The 26,342-nt window shown below is 37.0% G+C and overlaps 2 protein-coding genes across 2 annotated transcripts in view; one reads left to right on the forward strand and one right to left on the reverse strand.

The window, feature by feature from the left end:
- Positions 1-842: 842 nt before the first annotated feature.
- Positions 843-26,245, reverse strand: LOC143305431 (uncharacterized). Its single transcript, XM_076689038.1, has 3 exons — positions 26,099-26,245; positions 4,346-4,572; positions 843-4,246 (listed from the first exon to the last, which is right to left on the reverse strand). Exons 2-3 carry the CDS (start codon positions 4,532-4,534, stop codon positions 3,986-3,988), a joined length of 450 nt encoding a protein of 149 aa, XP_076545153.1. The 5' UTR covers positions 4,535-4,572; positions 26,099-26,245; the 3' UTR covers positions 843-3,985.
- Positions 6,840-26,342, forward strand: part of LOC143305458 (pyroglutamylated RF-amide peptide receptor-like) — a 55,138-nt gene continuing 35,635 nt past the window's right edge. Inside the window, exons 1-2 of the mRNA XM_076689156.1 lie at positions 6,840-7,902; positions 8,742-8,872. Coding sequence (XP_076545271.1) covers positions 7,779-7,902; positions 8,742-8,872 — 255 coding nt within the window. The 5' untranslated portion in view covers positions 6,840-7,778. The remainder of the gene's footprint in view (positions 7,903-8,741; positions 8,873-26,342) is intronic.

The following is a 26,342-nucleotide window of genomic DNA, read 5'->3' on the forward strand; positions in this document are numbered from 1 at the left end:
CTCGAGAGAGAAAGAGGTTCGAGAATGAAACAATACATGTACTAATGTGTGCAACCATCAAACTTTTTTATTCATATTTATAATCATGTTTTTTTCATCAATTAAATTACAGACAGAATACTTGAAATGGTATGCCAGAAAAATGAATTATAAAACTTGCACCATATACAGTGAAAACTCGATAAATGTACATAATTATTGCCGGTCCACTCCGCAACTGTTATGGAATAGGAGAATCATTTTTCAAATTTGATTGCCTAGTCAGTAAACACTGATTAGAAAGAGTCAGTAGCTAAAGACGAAAGAGGGACTAAAACCGGGATTTATTGCCTTCATTTAAATGCCCCGTGTCAATGTGACCATACTAATGCCCAGAATAAAGTTTTTTATTTTGCACTTTTTGTTAATAAAAATTTCACTATCATGTGGAGAAGATTTTTCTGATTAAAATGAAGCTAAACACAATATAAATCGGTCAACATTTAATAGCATAATATTGGGTTAAATGTTGTGCTTGTGAGTCTTTCTCTCTTCGTTTATCCTTTTTGCGCTATCCTTTTCTATGTTCGGAAACATCAAAGAACGACGGATTCGTGGTGCTAGTAGGGGTAGAATGAATGAAATAATACACATAACGTAAGTACGCGGCCATAAGACTTATAGGAATGAAAACTACCTGACATAATAATTTCAAGAAGGGAATAAAAAATAAAGAAATTAATAATAAATTTTAATATAATTCTGTCACACTTAGACTGGGACACCCTGTATATGCAGGTACAATTATATTAAAATTCATTATTATATTTCAAATGAAAAAGATTTCAATAACACGTGGCTGGAGTGGATGTCACGGGAATCGAGATTCGGAGGAGGCCTCGAAGGAGTCTGTGCCCTTAAGTATGGTCTCTCGTGAACTGCAGTATAGTGCATGTACTTACATCAGGAGTGCTGCCAATTTCTGATACAATCGTTACAATTACAAATGTTTCCAGCCGGACCTATAACATTTTGCTTTTTCTCTTACGACTTATTAATTACCAAGTTTGCAATACCGCAATCAAATCGTTATTGGCAGCATCGTTTGTTCGGGTACTTTTAATTTTGCGCTGTCTCCGAAAAGGTTGAAATGTATTTAGTATCCTATTTAACGATTAAGTAGATTTTATTAATAGCTGTCGAATATTGGTATAAATAAATGAAATAGAAATTATTTTATACTTTTTAGCGCATTCGAACTCCCTTCGATACTCCTGCTCCACATTTTGTTGATTCAACAAGTTTTATTAATAATTGTTACGTAGTTGTATTGTTACGTCGCGAGCGAGATACGGCGCGCGACGTACAAAATAAAAAAAAATTAATAATTAATAAAATTGTGGTTAACAATACGCGGTTGAGGACGGTATTAGCGCTGCCACCAGTCCCAATCGCGCGTGACGATGTTGTGTCACTCACGATTAGAACAATAAAAGAGTTGTTAAATAAGTTAATAGATTAATTGAAAGATTAATCGGGTTCGTCAATGCTCTAGTCCCATACGGGCCCCTCGTGTGAATTTGTACGAAGATGGTAGACGTGAAAATGAAGGAAAAGGAAGTGTTTTGAAACGTAAATGAATTAAAACAGGTTAGGTGTAACAAGAATATAATTTCGGAAAAATAATCGTGACAATAAAAGTGGTTGGTTAACAGGAAGTACGAGCTGTTTGAAATACAAGAGAAAATAGATATATTATAAAGAAAAGTATAAATTATATGAAAATGAAGCTGTTGATTACTGGTTAATTAAAGTTTGATTAAATGATTCGATGATTCGAGCGACGATGTTCTGTGAAGAATTAAGCGCGAACAAGAAAGAAAGAACGGTCCCAGAGGGTAAATTACCAGAGCCACGGTTTCGTGGGGCCGTCTTCTTTACGTGTGAATCGGAATTTATTCAATAACGTTAACTTTCGATACCTCGAGTCTTTATACTGAACGGAACGATCTAGAGGGAAACTTTCCAGAATACACGGTTTCGTAGATCGCCCGTTTTGCCTCACCACGTCCAGATTCGTCGTATTGGATAAAAATGAAATGGACAACTTACCAAGATCGATGTAAAATAATATACGATAAGATATTTTGATTTTGTATCGTTAGTCGCTGGTGTCGTCTAGAAATCTGGAAGTCAAAGAAGAGGTGAGAAAACTGCCACTTGCACTACGCGTTCGCGATCGGCCTTTTATTTCGGTGTTACGGGACGAATACAAAACTATTGCAAAATCGACGCGACGCGGAAAAAGAAAGAAAAATAATTAATTTACGAACGATATAAAAACGAAAGAGAAAAGATAGAAATTGAAAAGTATGAAATGAATTTAACGTATTCGTATGAGTCCTTGTCACCAAACCGCGAACCGAAACACTCTCGACACTCTGCCTTGAAGAGGACTTGCCGAGCAATCTAATTACACGATTTTGCTAACAACTCTATCTCTACGCGAACACGGGCTCCCCATCACGCACCTTGCGATTTTTCGACGAAGAGTGATTTGCCTCAGTCAAGCGATCGTGTCTCAGGGTTCGACCCGCGATCATGGGCCCAAAGTGGGGACATCATTTGGCAAATCAGGGTGCGTGTCGGAGGGGAAATCCCGCGCGTATTGGGCTAGTTGGCCGCTCTTCCTAGTTCTCTCATCCCTTCTTGACTTTTCTTTCTACCTTCGTTTAAGGTTGTCCATTTCTTTCTACCCTTCTAACACTACGGCGGATTTCATGCGTCGCAATTTTAAGGTTTTCTGGAATATTCGAAATCTATTACGACTTAATTTATTTGAATTTGCTAATTAAAGAGGCTTTTACAATGACGTTTCCGATATCGAAAGAGGTCTTCGTTTTATTACAAATATTTGTTTTACTGTTTTGAATGACCATTAGTTGAATAATGTTAATTATTATTCATTCGTTAATTATTCTATTAATCTCTTTGTTTAGCGGTTTACGCAAGATGCAACCGGTGTTTTATAATCGTCGACAAATTGCGGATACATGCGTGTCGCATTTAGTTAATATTCGTTCCGCGCTTATTAGTTATTAACGTTCTTATTCGTATTTCGACGATTTACGTATATTCGAAACGTTCTACGTTTAACGTTTAACGACGATGTTTATTGTCTCGATCGACCTTTGTCTCGAACATTCGTGAACAATTTCGAACTACAGCGGTTATCACGCAAACCCTCGCATTCCAATATCATTCAAACAGTTTCATTTCGTTCAATTCCAATCGCTTTGTTCTTAATTACATTCATTCCTCGTGGAAGGGTCGGCTTACGCATGCTTTGCAGGTATGAGAGGTACCTCGCTATAAAATAGAAGAAAATTCTTCTTTGTATTGCACGGTTAAGTTGGGAAATTTCCAAGTGCGTCGCACTGCTCAACCGCGCGGTGAAAGATGTTTACGATACCTCTCCCTAAACGGTTTCGACTTTCGAAGTTTTTGTCGCGGCGTAGTTTCGACTAAGCAATCATCCCAAGGAAAGGTTGACTCGTATTATTTGAAAGAACTAAATATAGCCTCCTTTGTGTGCTTCGCCTGGGATTATCTCCAAGTGCTTCGCACTGGCGAGGTACACAAATTTGGTATATTGACGGTTAAACTATTGAAACTAATAAGAGAAAAGGAAAAAGGAGAATTATAATTTTAATCTCAAACTCCTTTCTGGTGTTCTCCGTGAGGAATCACTTCCAAGCGCACACGCACCCGACGGAAGATCACAAGATCGGAGGAGCGCGCACAGGTAACGAGGAAAAGTAAGATAAGAAAGGCCCTTCCTTGCGCCCCTCACGTGGAAAGTTTCCAGATGCAGCGCACCCGATGAGGAACGCAAGGTCGGGTTAATGAAAAATGAACCCGGACGTAACAGTATAAACGAAATATAAATTATTTTACACTTCTTAGCGCATTTCGAAGTCGGTTTTATTTTTTGTTAAAAATTATTTTATGTTCTTAGATGTTTTAGTTTGATTGCATTTGAAACTGAGATCATGTACAAAGATCTTACAGTTCTTTTCATTTTTGTGATATTGTCAGCATTTATCTCATGCCGATAGAGTTCTTCCTTTGTTTCTTCTGCTGTGATTTTATTGTGTAAACCATTGATTACATACACTCTTTTCTTCTCATCTTTCCTGGTATATGTGTGAAAGTTTGATCCTTTTTCTTTCCATGTCTTCTTGAGATTTTCAAAATCACTAATGTTCTGCAGAAATACACTCACTGAATCTCCCTAATATTTTATATGGAACTTGTTTTTGACAATATTTCTAATTAAAGCTACAAACTTCTGATAGTCACTTACGTTATCATGCATAACCAATGGGGAAAGCTTTTTAGTGAATTGGTTGTTCCTCTGTGTAACCGGAGTTTGCTGTGCGGCTGTATTATTTTCATCTTGATCGATTTCTATTAGATATTGCAGTACTGAATACCTGTTATTTGTGGCTGTTGTGGGTATGCTCATCTTTTTAATAGCTTGTATTCCATCCATTTGTTTAAACCACTTTCTCTTTAATGGATTTCCAACAACTGCGGTGAAATCATTTTTATCGTTTTAATAACGATCGAAGTCGTTCTTTTTTGTTAAAAATTATTTTATCTTGCGCTTTATTTTCTGACAGAGTAACATTCTCTCCAGGATTCGTTGAAAGTCTGTCTTCTGTACAATTTTTCTGGGTTTTTATACAAAAGTACAAAACTGAACTCGTGTTTCAGCAGCCAATCAGTTGTCAGCTCTATAGGGTGGTGATGGGAGCGAGCGATGCGTGGGTTTTGAAATTCAGCCTGAATTCGCTTGCGTAATATCGATACGGTCAGTCTCAAGGGGGAATTTATGGGTGATCGTGCGAGAAAGAAGTATATGGTAAGGCAAGTACAATTGTACTAGTTTGAAAATTTCCGCTTCTTAATATTGAATGTCGCTTGTACTTGCCATAAACGAAAATATTCTTTTTTTAAAACATTTCTATCAGCACAAAAGAACAATAACAAAAAATAATAGTAGATTATAGAATCATTTATAATAAATGTTCGACGATAAGTCAAAAACTGATCTTTGATTTCGTGGCAGTGAGTGTAATTCGACTCTACTTTTTGTTTTACCCGTGTTTTGTTTACGGTGTCAACGAGTGGCGTACAGATGATCAGACCCTATAGGTCGATTATGCTTCGACAGCGGCACTAGGCATAACGAGAAGATCGATAGATGGTTTTTTGTCAGCTGTGAGTGTGTAGTGGTAATTCGTCTGGGTACCACCGCGACAACGTCAAAGAAACCTACAGCCGACGCGACAGGTGGCACACGGCTCATCTCATACTATGTCGGCAATGCTTCGACGGTGGCAGCGAACGTGTTAACCGGTTCGCCTCGATCGTGTATTCGTCACGTTTCTCCTAGCTACAAGAGATCCTTTTTTTTTGACGTTCCGATTCCCACTAGGTGATTCTTATAGTGTTTTGTACGCTGATTACGAATCTACAAACCGTTTTGCTCATATACGTATAGTTTTAGAGGATTTTGAAGAAAAAATATATTTTTCAGGTTTAAACAAATTTTCTGACGTAACTATTAAAAATACTGAAATTCTGTTTACATACTTCTGTTGTATATGCACCGCAGCGTCGACAATATTTTGCGACGATTGAACGTTGCTGTGAAGTTCAATGTTTTGAACTATAAGTGGACTGTATGTAAAAATGAATGCACTTGATGTGATTACTGTATTTCTACTTTATTTGATGAACCTTTGGAGAGTGTGTGAGTTGTTTCAAGAAAATGTCTCCACGAGAATGTCTGGGTTAGGGAACTTGCTTCAGGTTTTTATATTCTGGGCAAGGAGTACAATTTTCGGATGAGCCATTCCTATTGGCCTGATTTTTGTGGAGGTGGAAAATATTCGTTGTCAGGGGTCTCTTAGTGACGCACGCGGTGGGTCCGCGTGTACTCAGTGACCGTAGCGGGCAATAAAACTAAGCAATACCTCGACATGAATAGAAAACTGCAAACAAAGACTCTACTGCTAAGGTTAAGGGTTCTGGCAACCAGATGTGACTAATAAACCAAATTACTAGATAGGATGTTACGATTCCTTGGGTCTTATTGCTGCTACAGGTAAAGATCTATTGATTTGAAAAAATATATAATGTTTGAAGGCAAACTTGAATTGAGGTCTAATCCTCTCGTCGAATATTCTATTCTACTACCTAACATCTGTAAAAGATTCAGTAATTATGCATAAAAAGGGCTGCTCCACCAATTTTGATTAAACTTAAATATGTTGTAGAAATTGATATTTTTAACAATTTTTTCCTATACATGTAACCGCCGCTCGACTTCAATTTTCGAGATATTTGCAAAAAACTATTGCTACTATCGCAATGCCTTCTGCGTATAGCTACACGTCCATGACATAGTATGCGCTTAATATACGACTGTCGCTTATCAATTGTTTCTATAAACTATAAACACATTGCGATCGTCCGATATAACGGGCGAACTTTTTAGTACGAAGAGTGTAGAAATCGTGTTAAGCCAATTCGAAAATGTAAACAATTTTTTGAACGCAACAACTGACAGGATTTTAAATTTACAGTCGAGGGCAAAAATAAGTGGACACTGTTCAAATTAGAATACCTCGGTTAAAATTGGACTAAATAACTTGAGGGTTTTTGAGAAGCTATAAAAATTAATTCGCTAAAATATGTATTTTTATCGTTTTAAAAAATTACAGTTTGTTGAAATCGTGAAAAAAAATAGTGAATGATAATTTTTCAACTTTTTTATGTAAGTCTATAAGGAAAATTTAAAATATGTCTTTCGTAGATTCAAATAAGTTATGTGTATGCTGAAAATTTCATTGAGATCGGTCAGCGCATTTATAAGTTATAAGTAATTAATATTTTCGAAAATCGCGACTTTTCATCTAACAATAAGAACGTGATTAGTTAAGTTCAGTGGTTCTGCGTCAGGACTAAATGCCGTGAAAAGCTTCGTCCCTCTCTTCACTTAAAATCTGTATTTAGCTGGTTCGAATCAAATACATACCTCTTTAATCTTCACCTCGAAAAATTCCCGAAAAACTCTAACGTTTTCTCCTTTTTTCCTACTCGTCGAATCTTAACCCTTTGTTCTCGATCAAATGTTTTCTTTCAAATTATTTGACATATTGCATTCGAAGTTTCAGAAAACTTATAAATTACAGTCGCTCAGGGTACAAATACATTTTACCTTTAGTAACTATTTATTGAACCAGCTTAAATTCTGTCAATAAACATTATCGAACGACTTGGATCGGCTTTCGATAAATTCTCGTTGCGCGGACCAAGGAGGCGTCCAGCAAAGAACCTTCCATTGAAATTGGAATTCGGTTCGTTTATGGAGATCTTCGACTTATATATTTACAATTGGACGTCGCGTCGCTTGTAAAGTGAAGCTTTTCACATTTCGAGAGATCGAGAAAAGAAATTTTCATAGCAGCCAGTATTGTATATCGATACCGACTGAGTAATTTGAAAAATGTTTTACTGCGCTCTGCATCAGAATGAATATCCTATTTAATATTGATCCTTTTTCAGTGGGAAGCCTGCGAAGAAGATCGCCGATCGTGGAGCAGACAAGAGCTGGACGCGAAGCATTTTCAAGGGTTTGAAGCTTTGCAAATTGCGGTTGCGAAACGTGCGAATGGCCAATAAATGGTTGTAACTGAAGTGTCGTCGTTAAAAAGCTAATCGCAGCCATGTCGAACACGACGAACGATTTTCTTGACTACAACATCAACGAGTCAACGTTCAGCCAATTCGATTGGACAGAATTGGCATTCGCACTTGGCTTCTCTCTCACCTTTTCCCTTGGATTAATTGGTGAGCGAACAAATCAGATCTTCCCTTTCTAAAAAATCGGTTTATTTTGTTCAACGTATTTTTAACACTGTATGCGAGCGCGATTTTCCACGTTTTTGAACGTGTAGCGGGCAACTTGCTTGCAATGTCACGTAACTGATTGTGAGATTACAGTTCCTCGCTTTCAACGTTTGTTCTTTTCCGGAACAAACGTGATCACTGCAATGTGTTAAATTGTTTAGAGTTTCTGTAAACTCTGTAAAAGTAAATAAAAGGACAAAATTCAAATTTGAAACGTTTTAGCTATATTACTTTTTGAATGTTCTGGTTCTATTTATTTTTTAAAATCTTTATGGGAACTTGAGCAGATGATTAAACAGAATTTCAATTTTCGATTTGAAAATTGCTTTAATAGAAAATTCTCGCTGATGTACAAATTATTCATCCGCACTTGAATATTTTGATCGGAAATAGAAACTGCTTAAACGCTTGTATGGGGTTACTGTGATAGATTATCTCTTATCGTCGTTACTGTCCGCATATCAGTTTGTATGGACAAATGATTATTTCAAAAGGCGACGGATGGTTAATTTTATCATCCACTTCTTCTATTATGTCATTATTATTCGTGTCAAATAACAATCACTGAATCGAATAAAACTCAATTTTATTTTTCGAGAGATTTTTAAAGAAATTTTCTTAAATAATCGGTTACAGAATTATCAAAATCAGGAATAATCAATGTCATGTAATTAAATGCTACACTTGGTCTCCTTGATATTATTATATTCATCTTCTTCTTGTTAGTAAGAGGTGCGCAGTAGGGTATCCTACGGTTCGATGTCTAATTTTTGTTTTAGGAAATGTCTTCATCATTATCTCTACACTGTGCACGAAATTGAGACCATTACCCGCTACACCGCCTAACGTCTTCCTGGGTGGTTTGGCAACGGCAGACCTTGTGCTTATAATTTTCTGCATTCTTATAAAGGTGAGTTTTATACAAAAATCAATACCCTAATTTTCCGGAAAGAAAGGGATTTCAAAATCTAAGTCACAACTGAACATTCACAAATCCCAGCACCTTTTATCCTGATTTACAAATCATTATTTACTAAAAACTCTCCATAAATACAACAATAATTCCATTTAATATACGAGTTTCTCATTCATGTACATATTATAACCTCAAAGCGTGTAACAATATGAAGCGTATAATAATGTAGAGATTTTTAGCGAATAGAGATATTTTAGAAAACAAGGGTAATTATTTAGATTACGGACGGCACCTCTGATTTCGACGATTTTTAAATACAGAAGATCTCGATTAGTACGAGTAATAAATCCCAGAAATTGTTCGCATTATTTGAATTCGTACTATTCGAATACTTGAAATATAGGAATTGGTTCATACAATTAGTTAAAGAAAATATACAATAAAAATTTTGAAATATACCTTTCATACGTATATTATTAAATTATAATATCATAAACATTATTATTTTTTAAAGTATTTTAACAGTGTTGATTGCAGTTTCTTCTGCTCTTTCGTATCTTCGTATATGTGAAGATAAACCCGCAGTATTTTATTTAGTAAGTCTCTGTTAACTTGCATGCTTCGATCCATGTCTGGATCGGCATCTGAAATTTTTTGTTTTACGACCTCCACAGCTTGAAATATATCTTCGAATTCTTTGAGAAGAATCGTTTCTAGAAAACAGAAAAAAGTTAAAAACCATTAAAACAAAAGACTAATTTTTCTCACAGTTTTACCGATTGGAAGAAGTCTCGTAAGCCTCGGATTAACTGAATTTCCTAATATCATTTTAAAATTCGCAGTAAATCAAATATCGCACTATGTAAACTAGCATTAATCGAGACTTACCTGTATGTTGTTAAAACAACATTTTGAACAACTTTTTCTTATACATCGCGTCGTGCCGCTCGGCCTTAGTTTTCGAGATATGTATTGAATTCTGCTTATCCATGTGCGTTCGTAACAACGTTCGCGTTAATATGGGATCGCCAATTTTTTATTTTTTCTGCAGGCAGCAACACGGCGACCGACAACCAATATATGTAGGTTATATAATATTAAATTCCCGGCTGCCGTCATAGCTAAGATACGTTGAAATCATCAATACACAAGTACACAAGGTATACATATATTGGTCATCGGTTGCCGTACTGTTGCCTGCAGAAACTAGAAAAGCGGTGATCGCATAGTAACGCATAAGTTGTAAGACGGACACACACGAATAAGCAGAATTCAATGTAATAGTTTCGACAGTTTTTGGAAAATATCTCGAAAACTAAGGCCGAGCGGCGGTTATATGTATAGAAAAAGGTTGTTCAAAATATTGATTTCTACAACATATTTAATAAAAATCATCGGAATCGGAGGTACGGTCCGTAATCTAAATAATTACCAAAACAAGAATATTTAATAATACAAAAAATAGAAATGAAACAAAATGAAAACAAAATAAACTCGCTCTTTAACCTCTCGTACGACTCTTCACGCTCTCTCCTCACAATGCTCTCACCACTCACAATATCTGCCGAATATCTCAATCCCCGCAACCGACCTGCTCACGCACACACTTACTCATACCGATAACATGGTATAATACCAACTTCCCAAGACCTGTAATTCCTCGAACGCACGAGGTAATGACTCTACAATAATCTGTACTACAGATTCTGTAGTACCATAATTGTTTTTGAATGATTTACTTATTTATGAAAATTCGATGGAATAATAATCATCGCTTTACCAGGTGATACAAGTTGTATCCTATACAAATTCAATGAAATTTTAATAAGCAAATCGTTGAATATACAAATGCAATACAAGACACGTTGTCATTGAACGATATCGCACGTGAAGTCAGTGTCAAGAAAGCGTCGCGATGTTCTGGCCTGAAGGAACATATAATAAAATCGAATTGTGCCAAGTTCTAAAATTACGTATCCGAGAATCGGTCCTCCAGTCGAGTAGACATGTAATACTTGCCACGTTCGTTGCTCCTTTACAGCTGTTTATTTTTTACAGCTATTGTAGGCCAATTACTTTTCATTCCTTACGATTTTGTCATTTTCTTTCCGATAGACTAAATTAAACTTGACACGATCCAACGTACATTTCGAGCTTTCTGCTTTTATTTTGACGCGTTATAGCCTCCCATGCGTTTTATTACACTCGTTATTTATTTCTCTTTGTTTCGATGCGACTGTTCTATGATGTATCTGAAAATTGTGACAATTAATTTTTAAACTAATATCGCTACCTTCGAACGAAAGAATTTCATATATTTCAAATTTAATTGAAACTTTTTAAATCAAACGTTGCGTCAATTAGTCACTTTGTCATTCGAGGATTCCTATGATTCTTTCTTCTTTCAATTTCATTCGCTGAACCGAATTGCAAACATTCCAAGTGAATTTACAGAGGATGGAGAAAATTATAGTGAAGAAATTAATTAAAACCACCCTTTTGTAGTTAGATGTATCCCCGTAATTATTTCATATCAAACTTTCTATATTACCGAGTTCCTCTTTCATTTTGTTCTATGGAAATGAACTTGTTCCTTTTGCGAAGAATCGAAGACATTTTTCGCGGAAGATTCTTTTCAAAGACGTACCCTGCTAAGTTTGCTAACCCGTTTTCCCTCGCGAGATAAAGGAATTCCTCGAAGAAGTTCATTCTTATTTAGAGGGAACAGAATTAGCAGGGGATCGAACAGTTGTTATGAAAATCAGCAGTCTTTTCACAAGATGATATTATTACTTTATAAGAGGCAACAGTTTAATATGGCAGTGACAAGGTGTTGATGTACTGACATTTCGTTGACACTGACATCGAGCTTGTTTTTGTGCTCGTTCCTCGCGGCACGTTTCAAGGGTACATGATTTTAATTTATTATCGGGTCAATTCGAGCCTTTCCGACTTAATGATACCATATCAGAATACGGATGACGGTATGAATGTTACAAATTTTTCTCTTTCCTTCCTATTTATAAGACGAGAGCGATGAAAAAGTTTTGTTCCCCGAAATGATGCATGCCTTCATCGAGGACGAACTTAACAATTTAAATTATAGTCATTGAAAGTGATCGAATATTGTTTAAATCACCAAATACGTAACATCAAAAGTTTTCAGATAGTAAAATACTGTTACAATTCTGTTACAATTCTGATCACCGGCAAAATAAATCAGCTCGATACTTCTTCCAGAAGTAAGAAATTGTGAAAAATCGAATTTCTATAATATTGTGCTAGTTCAAGGAAGGGTGGTCTGGTGTGTTATCGATAAAAATATCATTAAATCGTCCAATATTTACTAAAATGCAGCCGAACGCAGCATTCGGCAGCCATCTTGCTTGCTTACATCAGCGTCTGTCTCAACCTTACAGTTTCGAAAATACCATTTCTCTCAACGTATGGTGTTTATTAGCGTTCAAACGGATCAAACCATCTTGTGGTGAAGTCTACCCGTATATGCTGTATCCGCGAAAATTTCATTCTGTTGTTTGTGTGAGTGTACGCATACACGTCATGGCACAAGGAGTCTGTATCCTTCCTCGAGTTTCTTTCAGAGATGAATATTTGTCGTTGTACCAAAGAAACTATCCCCGTTGGATTACTTTCTGCAATCCACGCGTATTTCCTAAACTTATTTCTCGATAGATATTTCTGTTTGTAACATTCTCCTGAGGTTATACGATTTTCCTTACTGTTTTAATAGCTTATCAAGCTTATTATTAGTCTAAATTTATATATTTTATATTTTGAGTTTATTATATGGACGATTATTAACCCTTTAACAAAATTAGATTAAAGTTGGGATTCTCTTCATGGTCCGCCATCAGAGAGTTAATCAAAGAAGAGAAACGGAACATTGGCAAAGGGTATAGCAGGGTAAGATGGTCAGAAGTGCCCTCGAGCCGATTTTACTTCGCAATGTACCATTCGATAGCTTATCCCAAAAAACCATGGTACACCAAGTTTCAGCCCTGTACCTCAACCGGGAGGGTAGTTACAGGCTATTTAACAATATGCAAAAAATCTGCAAAAATTCCAAAATATTCTAGACATGTTTCTTTATGATAGTGAATTTTTTCTTCTACCCGAAATCTCAATTTTTCGACTTTTTTTTGCGTTTTTGATTTTTCACGCCTGGGATTTGCAACCGCAAAATCTGAAAAAATTCACAATCATAAAGAAACATGTCTAGAATATTTTAGAATTTTTGCAGATTTTTTGCCTACTGTTAAATAGGAGAAATATGGCAAAAACTACTTTTTCTTTCTTACCCTGTAACTACCCTCCCGGTCGAGGTACAGGGTTGAAACTTGGTGTACCATGGTTTTTTGGGATAAGCTATCGAATGGTGCATTGCGAAGTAAAATCGGCTCAAGGGCACTTTTGACCATCTTATCCTGCTATACCCTTTATGCTTTCTATAATATAATCTTAGAAAAGGGAAAAATTTGACTTCTGGTATGAATAATAAAAATGAGATAATAAAAAAATACCTGTTGGAAGAAATTTTAACAAAGTGTAGAAAAAAAGAAAAAAATGAATATACACGCGAAGATCCCCCGAAGCTTGATAGCTCCCTTATTATCTATCTATAGTGGTGATTTACAATCAGGTAATTGTTTCAAGCAAATTAACGCGATTGTTTTTCAGCAAACGTATTATCGTGGATGCAAGCCTATTTATAAACAATTGAAATGACAGACAATTTTATGATTTGAATGGAAACCGCTAAAATTACTTTTCCAATGAACGGACGTTCCCGTTGCTCGGATCAAAATAAGGAAATCAATGATAAACTTGGAAATTATAGATTCTCAAGCGATTAACCTGAATTTATACTTTAAATTATTTTCACTCTAATAAAGTTTCTCTTTGATTAAATTTTGAAACCCTGTTGATATTCTAAATACCTTAAAACTCTAAAAGTACGTAAACTGCAAAATTTACTTCAAATACATTAAATTCATAAATGATTTCATCATATTTTCTTCCATAAAATTGATTAGCTTTCCTCGTGTTGTCCTCGTGTAACGGTGACCTGAATTCATCGAAAGCAACAGGTACGAATGCCACTGATGCAAAGCAATTTACCACGTATGAAGATGTTGCGTATTATATAAATATTATAGTTAACTCAACAATGATTTATAAAAAATATAAAAAAGTATATCACATCGTTGGATTATTTAATATGTTAAATTCATGTTGTATTATAAATCATTTTATATTTCATCGATACCATTAAAATGACTAAGTTGTCTATATTTTTACCTGTATTGTCCTTAAATTGGATGACCCGTTTACACATAAAGGTACGACTGTATTAATAAATATTTTTCGATTTTTGACAAACTTTCCGTCGTGACAAAAGCTTCAATTTTATGTCAGTTTAAAGGGAATAACGTGTCGTTTAACATATGTTATGTATATAAAAACTGTACAAACTTCCATCTCTGCTTTTAGATACAGACTTGAATATACTATTTCCCATAGGCCCCCATGTTAAAGTAAGCTCGTTTTTAACAAACTTTCCGATCGAATTTGTGAATTATTTTTACTGATTTTGTTAGCTTATTAAATTTACTTTTAAACAGTTATAGGCATTTACAAACTTTCTCTAGGCCTACAAAATACACGGGTAAGCAGCATCTCCTTCAATAATCCATTACGAAATTTTATAACATCTATATTTAGTTATGATTGAATAATGTACAGAGATAAATTAAACATATAGTAAAATGAAAACTTAAATTTGAAAATTGATTATTCTTATTCTTAATAATTTTTATTAATAGTCAAAGTGTTAAATACTTTAATATTCTAAAGTTTTCTCGTGATATTTATGAAGATTCGCGCTATAGAATCTCGAGATTTAGAACTCTATCAAAATAGATTTTGATTACTTAGAAAATACTTTTATCTTTAGCTGTCTAGGCAGAGGGGGGCACTTGATCGGGCGCTAAAATTAAATCATCATTTGTTTGATTACGAGTGATGCTATTATTGCGTGTGAGTGTTACTGAACGGATGGCTGATCATACATTGATCTTTATTACTCGCGCAGGTCAGATCATACATTATAACGTCGCATTCCACTTTTATCGTGTTCAACTTTTATCGTATTCCACATTTATTGCGTTCAGTTGATAAATAATCTACTACAAAAGACAATTTACAATGAACTTTCCAATAAAAATCACGTGCAGTTTTCTCCATTCCTTTTCCTGTAATTCCGGAGTAGAAAGAGACAGTAGATAAAAGAAGATGGATTCGGAGTTGACATAAGAGTTAAAAATTAAATGCCTACAACATTTAACAACACTATTGCAGCAAGGGCATTTTTTTATTTATACATTATGTTTTTTAAATAAAAATGTTATTGATACATGAAATATTTCTGTGAAGCGAGCAGTCACAGAAAGTAAATTATTTGAAGATTATTCAGATTAATTAAAATTATTATAACAATATCGTGTTTGGTCTCATTTTAATTAGGAAAATCTCATCAATGTGTTAATGAAATTGTTATTGAAAAAAAAAATGAAAAATAAAAAAATTTCGTCGCTGCATTAGTGTTGTCTCACCGATACGAATGCGATGCAAATCTTCAAAGGAAAGCCGCGTCGTGTTATATCGCTCCCGTGCTTGCTCCGAGGGGGAACCCCTCCCAGTGGGGGGGATGGTCGTGCATGAACTGCGCCGATTACTTTATAGCGGGGGTCATAAAGTACCCGTACGAAGGTCCGGTACTGTATATGTACCTGGAAGTCAGACAGAGCTCTGCAGAGCCGAAAAATAATTTAATATTAATATTTTTCACTGATTAAAGCCATTCAGGTCTATTTTTATTAATATTTTTTCACATACTAAAGCCATTCAGGCCTTTTTTTATTAATATTTTTTCACTGCCTAAAGCCATTCAGGCCTTTTCACACACACACAGGCTCAGACGATTAAAAAAGTATGGAAAATGTGAAAACTGATGATAGATGGAAAAATGTATAAAGAAAAAAGATAAGATAACTCAAAAAATGCTCGGAGTTTGGTGCTGGCGGGGCTGCCAGCACATCCCCGAAGGCGCGTGGCCGGTAAAGTTCGTTGGACAAAAAGGGGACAGATTAGTCCCCAAAAGCGCCGGCCGTTTAGGGGCAAAACGAGATGGGATGGAGATGGAAGGTCCATCGGTGGCCCCTGTGGCACGGGGGGTTTAGAATACGGCCACGGTATCCCCTGCCTGTCGTAAGAGGCGACTAAAAGGGGTCACACATCGTGTTGCGCGCACGCTAGCTGAGAATTAAACCTTTCAAGTTCGTACCAGACCACGCAAGTGGCTCCACCAGGGCCCAACGAAAAAACTGCTGTAATACCGACGTCCCGAATCGGAGCGATCACGTGGCGTGTCTACCCCCTTAAGGGGGTAACACGATCTAGGAAGGCAACAGCACCTCAAGTATTTTTACAAACACATTCAAACGCTCATCTCGCCAGAGGCATTGCGACGATCCGCCTGAAGAACGAAAGCGAAACATTGGCGCGTGGTTAGAGTGAGATGTAGGGTGATCATGCTATTGTCCCGCTCCGGTAAATTCTGACTGACCAAACGCGTGGATTTTATATGTATAGCGCGCCGTAGCATCCCTCGCTGCTGAAAAATATTTGCCTATTCTGAAGAATCGAAGGAACGTGCTATCTGAGAATAATTTTTAGAAAAAGTTATTAACTTGTTTAAATAAATGTTTTTTAATTAATAAAAGTATACAGGATACGTCATGCAATTGGACGGGTTATATCTTGAATTTGGTAAGAGATAGGAAAAAGCTGTTTATGTAAAAGTTCAATGGTATGATAATGTTCATTTTTCTATGATTTCATTTTCTTCGTGAATGCAAGAATGCATTAAAAAAATGCAGATGCACTTTTTGTTTAAATAGAATTGCATTTCTTTCTTTACTGGTATCAACTCCTTGGAAAATTCTGGATAAAATAGTAGTATTAGAACTAATAAATGGAGGGGCCTCGGCTCCTTCTTTCCTTCTCTCCCCTCGCTACTATTCCCTCTCACTATTACCTATCATCTATATCTAACAGTACAATGTTTGAAAAACTAATATTTCGTGAGATATATCATATTTTTCATAAGTCATACCATTCAACTTTTACATCAATAGCTTTTTCCTATCTCTTACCAAAAGGATATAACGCGTCTCAATTGCGTGACGCTTGTATTTCCAGAAACCTATAGTAACTTTGTTTTACGAAACTAATAAAAAATACAAAGGAGTGTTAATCAATATGCTAAGTGAATGCAAATAATTTAAATAAATAAATATCTCATATACAATTTATGTATGTAAACATTTGCAGAATTATTGCAAAGAGGAGGTATATTCTTCTCTTTTTATACCTCCTCTTTGAGCGAGGTTTGCTATGGGACGCTGTGAAAAATCCAGGCTGGCAAATACTGCGCGTTCCACTAAAAAGTGTGAAATAAAATAATTTTTAACAAAAAATACAACCGACTTCTAAACGCACTAAAAAGGATAAAATAATTTCTACTTCATTTATACAAATACCCAACAGCTATTAATAAAACCTATTTATTTTATATAAAATTTGTTACGTTGCGACGCACGCGCGCGTGATGCGAGGCGCGGCGCAACGTAAAAAGCAAAGAAAAGTCTTGGGCGATAAGAAAGGTATCGCTGCCACCAGTCCTGATCGTTTATGACGCGTTAAACGTTCCTCTACGATCAGAACGATTAAAAGACGGAAAAGTTAGATTTTGATTATTTCCATTGGATTTGTCAGTGTTCTGGGTCCCATACGGGTCCCTCCTTGAAACTGTATGTTGGTATGCGTGGAGTTAACCTGTAAGAAAGGTATTATAATTGAAAGAAATGAAAATAAACGTTTAGTGTGCAAAAATCAGATATAATTCAAAGAACTATTGAAGCTAACAAAGAAAGTAAATTTTTAACTGAAAACTGAAGTATGAAATACTGATATGTATGATCTGATAATTAACTGAATTTGAATTTGAACAATTTTGATTTACAAGGGTAAAGATGCTTAATCTATTGTATAATAATGACTATTGTTTGATTAAAGTTTGATTAAAATATGAACGGCCTTTGATCTAAATTGAGACTAGTTAATATAATTTCGAACGCAATTATAATTTTGGTTTCAAACGACTATCTCGACAATTAGTAGATGGAAAAATAGCGGATTCTATCCGCGAGGGTACGACTTGTATGAAGAGACTCTTATAACCCGCAGGCTTAACAAGTCGTCCCTCGTTTATAGCTTGTAGACGAGGCAATCGTTTCTGAAAATCGCGACAATAGAAAATATGCCAAAATCTACAAATAATAAATCGGAAGTTCGTGCTTTTTAGGCCTTTGTCGCATATTACGCGTGATTTATAAAAAACTTATCAGCAGTCTTACATCCTATACACAACTTGTTAAAAGATAACGTACCCTTCAATTGGAATAAGCAATGCAAAAGCGCGTTCACGCAGGTTAAACGAGCTTTTTGTGAAAATAAAATTCTCGCGCATTATGATCCACAACTACCGTTGATTCTAGCCGTAGACGCATGCAATTACGGGGTTGGCGCGGTACTTTCGCATGCTTATCCCGATGAATCAGGACGAATCATCCAATGCGCTTCTCAGAAATTAAACAATACACAACAGAAATATGCGAATATAGACAAAGAAGCGTACGCTATCGTATTTGGCATTAAAAAATTTCACCAATATTTATTTGGTTCCAAATTTACCCTAATTACGGATAACCAAGCTTTGACGCGCATTTTGTCACCGGATAAGAATCTACCTACATTTTCAGCATTACGTATGCAACACTACGCATTATTTTTACGCGCCTACAATTACGAAATACGTTACAAAAACTCGAAGAAAAATGCCAATGCGGATGCCCTATCAAGGTTGCCACTAGAGGTCGAAAACAACCATACACACGATGTAGTGGATGTCTTCCACCTTGAATCGATAGAATTTTTACCTATTACGGCGAAAGAAATCGCGGAACGCACAAAAACAGATACAGAATTGCAAAAAATTTACAAGGATATTACAAAACAAAGCAACCGATTAAAAAATCAAAATATTAACGTAGAAGAATTCTCGATCTGTAACGACGTCATTTTACGTAACGATAAAGTAGCAGTACCCAAGGAACTCAGAAAAAGAATTCTACGGGAATTACACTGGGGACATTTCGGGATTGTCAAAATGAAGAATTTAACCCGCAAAATTGTATGGTGGCCCTCGATGAACAAAGATATCGAGAACCTGGTAAAAAATGGCACATCCTGTAATTTGCACAGGGATAACCCAGCAAAAGTCGACACGCATTTTTGGGAAGAAGCTAAAAATGTCTTCGATAGAGTACACATAGACTTTGCAGGGCCATTCCTGGGTAAAACATTTTTTATTTTAGTGGACGCATACTCGAAGTTCCCCGTTGTAAAAATAGTGAATACGATGTCATCGGAAAATACGATTTCAATTTGCAGAGAAATATTTAGCGAATATGGAATACCGAAGGTTATTATCACAGATAACGGGAAAACTTTTACATCGCGTGAATTCAAAGATTTCATGCGTGAAATAAATTGTACGATTAAATATACAGCACCATATCACCCTGCCGCCAACGGGCAGGCGGAAAACATGGTCAAAACAGTTAAAAATGGGTTAAGAAAACTAGGGGAAGAAAACACATCGGTACACGAAAACTTATGTAAACTGCTTCTACAATATAGAATAAGCGTACATTCACAGACAGAGAAAGTTCCTGCGGAACTATTTTTTGGCAGGAAAGTAAATTCGCATTTATTGTTAGACTTCATACACCCTAGGTACAAACAAACTGCGACTCATGTAGAACACGGGGAATGTAAGAAATCTTTTCGGAATGAGGAGAGAGTGAGTGTACGTAATTACGTAGGGAAGAACAATTGGCTCCTAGGGAAGGTAAAATCTAAAATAGGTGTCTTACATTACGAAGTCAAACTAGATAATGGAAACATCGTACGGAGACATGTAAATCAAATGTTAAAAATCGGAGGAAATACTCCTGCGAAAGACATGGACAGAATGCAATATTACCCTGCCCCGCCAACAATTGATATCCAAAAACCTACCTCAAATAACGATAACATCTACTCAGATACAAACACAGAGGTACAGGACGAACAAAGGGAAGAAAATTAAAAAACGCCTGCAGGCTTACGCATTCAACCGGCAATGAATCGTAAACCGCCAACGCGTTGGCAATATACCAAGTTCTAGCATTTTACAAGTTTTCTGTTCCTACAAGAGGGAGTGTGATATTGCCAATCTGTCGTACTGACGTAGTTGCGCGCACTTACAATAAGGCACGCGAGGCGCGAAAGTGTATAGGTCCCCGTCGAAGTCAGTTGCGACGGGACGATTACGGTCAGCGAACGTATCAGACTGTACTTAATAAGTTCTAATAAAAGGCGGTGGGATCAGCACGGGAGTTGAGTGTTTTGTCATTACCCTCACCGCGGAAAAATACACAACAATTTATTTATTTCCTGTGTTGCGGCGCAACCTTGTATCGGCTGTTTACCGTTAGCTTTTAAACTAGTTTAATTTTTGAAGGATTTCCTGCATTTCGGAAAGAAGTTAATGTAGGAGGCGCTGTGAGCCTTCTTGTTCTTCACTTACGTTTATATTGTCGCGGCATGTTCATGCACGTTTTCACATGTAATCGTATTAAGTTTATTTTACTCTTTCTTATTAAATGTTAATCATACAAACAGTCATGCATTCTACTTTTACCCATACCCGCTACAATGGTTATGGGCCCAGGTGCGCTGATTAAGAAAAAGTGTATTAATATCCAGTGTATAACCTAAAATGCGGCCACGTGGCATCGCAATGTAACACGCAACAAGTGTCGGTAAAAAATGTATAGAAAAGCAAGTCACTGCACGAATAAAAATGGATAAAGAAGATCAGAGTGAAAATCGAGTGACAAGGCTAAATAATAATAACTACCGTTCATGGAAGATTGAGATGAGATGGTACCTGAGGGGAAAAGGGCTGTTGGATCATGTGTTAACTCAGGTAGAATTAGGCTCAGGGGCTACAGAAGCGCAAAGAGTAGTGCACATGGTAAATAAAAATAAAGCAATCGCTGCAATAAGGTTAAATGTTGAAGCTGATCAACAGGTACACATTGAGGTATGGTCTATACTGAAACAGGTGCATCAGCCCAAATCGAGGGTGAGAATTATGCAGTTGAAGAAAGAGTTCTATCATCTGAAAATGAGAGATGACGGGAACAAGGGCCTTGCAAGGGCCAAGATAGCTGCGACAAACCTGCGAGAGGCTGGAGCAGAGGTAGGTGAAGAGGACTTGGCCTACACCTTATTATCAGGTCTCCCAGACAGTTACGACAACTTCAACATGACACTGGCAAACTTACCAGACGATAAGTTCACAGCCACAGAAGTCCAAAGAGTATTATTAGCAGAATATAATAGGAGGATATCAAGAGAAAATGTTGAAAGCGAAGCCCCTCCTAAAGAAGCTCTATATGTTAAGAAGCCAGAGGAAAAGAGTCACAAGCCTGCGTGGAATCATGCCAATGATAAGGCAAAATCAAACGTGTGCTTTAATTGTGGAAAAGGTCGCCATTTAGCAAGATTTTGCCGTGTAAAATCTGAAAGAGGAAGAAGAAGGTATGGATCCAAGCCAAAGAAGGACCATAGCGGTTCTAAAGACTATGATGCTTTCCTTCTATCATTAAACAATGTCGATATGAACGACTCATGGCTTCTTGATAGTGGATGTAGTCACCACGTATGCAGGAAAAGAGAGTGGTTCACAAAGTTTCGTGAATTGAATTCAGAAGTGGTGAACACAGCTACAGACCCAACCAAACAGAATGGTTCAATCTTGAAAGCAAAGGGGATAGGAAACATAACCCTTCAAACACTGGTAAATCGAAAGGAAAATTGGATTATATTACATGATGTATATTATGTTCCAGACATCCGGCGCAATCTACTGTCAGTTTCACAGATTGAAAAGAAAAATAAAGTACTATTATTTAAAAGGGGAAACGTTATAATAAAAAACAGCATTACTAAAAGAATAGTCTGTGTAGCTCAACGGAGAAAGGACTTATACGTCGTACAAGCCGAGATAAAAATGACGTCATAAGATTAGTCCTGGACCCTGGATACTGAATCCTCCGTGATTCAGCTCGTCTAACAACAAACCGATGACGATGGGCTTCGGACCCTTGAATCACGCCTCTGACGAAGAATGACCCCTGGACCCAGCACGAAAGGACTTTCTACCCCCGAACCAGCGACTCTGTATATAAGGATCATAACTCCCATTGTACAAGTTAGTTCAGTAAAAGATTTCCGAAGTGCAGCATCGACCAAGTGTTGTTTGTATATTTCCTGTCTACCGATCCTTTGAGCGTGACACTAGACATGGCACGATCTATGCTCACATCGGCCTGCCTGCTGCAAAAGCTTTGGGCTGAGGCCGTGACAACGGCAGCTTACATTAAAAACAGGATATGTCATACTGGAATCAATGACGAGGTGCCTTTAGGGGTATGGACCGGAAATATGCCAAGCGTGCTGCATTTAAAAGCGTATGGATGTTTAGCTTACACGCGGTTGCCAAGGCAAGGAAAAAGCAAGCTGGATACCAGGGCAATAGAATGTATCTTACAATAAGTGAACGTACCGAATCAAGGAATACACGTTTAAGGAATATGCGTGAACTAGCTAAAAACCGAAGAAAGAACTTCTCCTTCAGGAAAACTACTTTATATCGGCTATTAATATTTTTGCTGATGTACCGTATGCAGTGTGTTACAAGATTTTATATCCGCAGCAACGTTACGCTTTGCACACGCAGCCTTTGTCTGATCTAATTCCTGCAAATCTAATAGAATCGGAAAAGATAACAACTTGTTCTCGTTGCCTACATCATCTTAAAAGACACAAAGTTCCATCTCAGGCATTCTGGAATAAAATGGAATTAATGTCTGTACCTCAAGAGATAGCAGATTTATCGGAAATCGAAATCAGATGTTGTGCAGAATAGTACCGTTTCTTAAAAACATGAAAATTCAAAATCGCTTCAGTCAGGATTGATGCAAAGGTCAGGTAGTCCTATTTGCCCGCGATGTGTTCGAAGTAGCCGTGCAACTTCCAGTTAGATTAAACCAAACTGGTACAATGATTGTGGTGGAAAGCCTCGAAAATCTGGAGCGACAACAACATTTGAAATAGACGTTGGCAAACTTCCAGTAGCATTACAATGGCTATTAGAAAATAATGCTTTATACAAAGATGTGCGACCATGTTTTTCTAATATTACCAATAACATTTTGGAAATAGCTGATGTCGTTGAAGAGCCTTGTATTGTAAGAAACGAAATGGAAGTTGCAGAAAGAAATACTGAATCAAACAGTAGATTTATGAATGTTGAACAGAATGTAGCTATTTTACGAGGCTCGTGCCATCAAGCTCGCGATCGCTTCAGTATCGAATCTCGCGGTAAGCAATGTACTGGCATAGCTGCAGTTGCTTGTGTTGTGTTTAATTTGCTCGATCCTAGTACGTGATGTATACGAGTGATGTTGATTATGTAGTTTTAGTAGGAGATAAATATTACCGTGATTGCATTGAAGCGCGAAGTAATCCTGACCCCAGAAAAGTCAATGTAGACTATTTAGCCGTTACCAAATTATTGCCACACATATCATTTAATAACAGCAGAGTCAATATTAACATTGGCTATGAAATGGCTGTAAATGGTCATATCGATATTGATAACGGCGATGAACGATTTCCAAATTTAAAGAACGCTTTGATTTACGTTTTACATCAGTAGCTGTATCATGCGGTAACCAGTCAGAGACTACCTACTATTGGTTGTTTGATTCCCATGCAAGAAATCCAAAAAGATATAAAGCATCGTCACGGGGCGTCTCATGCTGTATGAAATTTACTAATATTGATGATTTACACATCATCTTCCGTCGTAATTTATATGCTAAAGAAGGCAATAGCAATGTGCTAAATATCTATTCACTAACACCTCTAACAATAGCAGCCGAAAGGAATAGATCTCCTGAAATAGAAAGGATACAACCATCTGTTGCGACCGCTCGTAGAGAATCCGGCGCAACACAAATTATTTTCGCCACAAGCATGTTACGTTCGATTGACGAAGATGTTCCCAACATTGATAGTATCGTCTCTGTCAGTAATAATAATAATGACGCAGAAAATTACCTGATAAACCTAGCGAATATACATAGAAAAACAGCGCCTCCTTTAAACCTAGAGAGGGAGAGAAGGATGAAAAAACTTTGTTCGTTCTTCTTGTTTCCGGATGGAAAAAATGGATTCGCTGACGTCACCGCGCAAATATGAAATTATCGGGCTACGCGCAGCCCCCACCATGCGGTGGTTTCACGGAGACACGCGTGTCGCTCAACCGTTAAACGCTAATTAGAATAAATTCAGATTTCGATCGATTACCAGTGCGAACAAACAGTCAAAGTAAATTCTTCCAACCGATTTTTTATTAAAAATATTCCGCGCATTTTCGTTCTGACAAAGTGCCATAGAACGGAGCACATTGTGACAAATAAAGTGACGACAATTACTTTATCACAAAATTCTCATTATTTCACACCGCCTCGAAATCCAGTCCTTCGGATAAGGACGCATCAGCGATCCGACCATCCAACCAACCCAATAACTTCCAAGCGCGTATTCTGAGCAATGACAAACGATTTCAACGAACAGATTATCTGTTCTTCGCATTATCTGTTGTTGAATACTACCGCGCAAAACCTAGCGTTTCAGTATCATGTAGAATGCACCAAGGGGAACATACTCCACAGGGATTAGTACATAATATGCACCTCACGATGAGAAACATAAGAGGATTGGCATCATACTGGAAACGTTGCTGTTCGGAATTAATCGCCATGGTCCGAAGTCTTGGACCGACCATGTGGTTTGCTACGTTCTCTTGCAATCATCTAAAGTGGCCATATATGTTAAGAGCTGTTAGCCTTAGCATGTGTGCAAGGGTTGACACGTGGCAGGGTCATTGCATTTGGGGCTTTGACCTGCTTTTCAAGGATTTCTCAGGATTCTTTAAGCTATCGATACCCCGAGCCATACGTCTGATATCGGACTTTAAAACCTAACTTTTGCAGATCGACTGAAGTTGATTCAGAGATACCCAGTAGTTATAGCAAGACATTTTACGTTACGTGTAAACTCGTTAATGCAGTATTTAAAAAACTCCTATTTCTTAGGTGGCGTTGTTATTTTTGGCATAGAATCGAATTTCAGAATAGGGGAAGTCCACATTTACACATGCTTCTTTGGTGTGCAAACGTGCCTGATTTCCTTACCAACGAAGGCCGCAACGTTATTGAGAAAGTTATATCTTGTTCATTGGAAACAGAAAATGATGATATGAGCGACATAGTTCAAAAAGTCCAAATTCATAAACATTCTAATACATGTTACAAAGATCGTAACAATCGTTGTTGTCGTTTTGGATTTCCCAGACCGATAAGTGAAGAAACGATGTGCTTAAGTCCAGATGACACACTTGCCAACTGTATCGTCGAAACTCAAACTTTTTGTCTGAGCTCCGTGATTCATGTAAAAGGAAAAAACATTATGATAAGTAAATGAATAAATAAAAAAAACCTCGATGAAATAGTATATTTATTGATAATTTGTTTGTATCAATGTGAGGTGTGTGTCTTATGTGTGTGTTTTGATTTTGGCTGATTATTCTTTACGTAATCAGATCGGATCGTAAATGATCGCATATTGTCAGTATGGCGACGTGGAGTCGTCGTAAGCAGTACCGTTTGACGGTAGCGTTTAGCATGTATTTACTAAGAATTAATTTGTTAAAAGACTGTACCGATTGACGGCAGAGAGTGCGTAATTGATGACGATATGGAATCGTCATCGGCTTGACCGATACACGGAAGCTAAGTGTATTAATGACGATATGTAGTCGTCATCAGCTGGACCGATGGACGGCCGCTTTTGTATTGTGTACTGGGAGCAGTAAATGCTGATTTTGCAGTTACGTACCTTTATGAATATGATAACTGCTTCTTCAAAACGATAAAAACTCACTAATTCAACGAACACTGAATAAATGCAAATGCTATACTGTGCCCTTTTGAGAATCAGAAAGAACTGTGTAGGCCCCTCGAACGGTACGCTCGACCGCTCTAGACCTAGCTACCCCTTCCCCACAGCGTGGGCGACGCATAGCGACGTCAAAAATTTCTTTGACGCGCACCCGTCTCAGGGCCTTACAACAGTCAAATCA

The sequence above is a fragment of the Osmia lignaria genome, chromosome 7, assembly GCF_051020975.1.
Source record: "Osmia lignaria lignaria isolate PbOS001 chromosome 7, iyOsmLign1, whole genome shotgun sequence".
Taxonomy (NCBI): domain Eukaryota; kingdom Metazoa; phylum Arthropoda; class Insecta; order Hymenoptera; family Megachilidae; genus Osmia; species Osmia lignaria.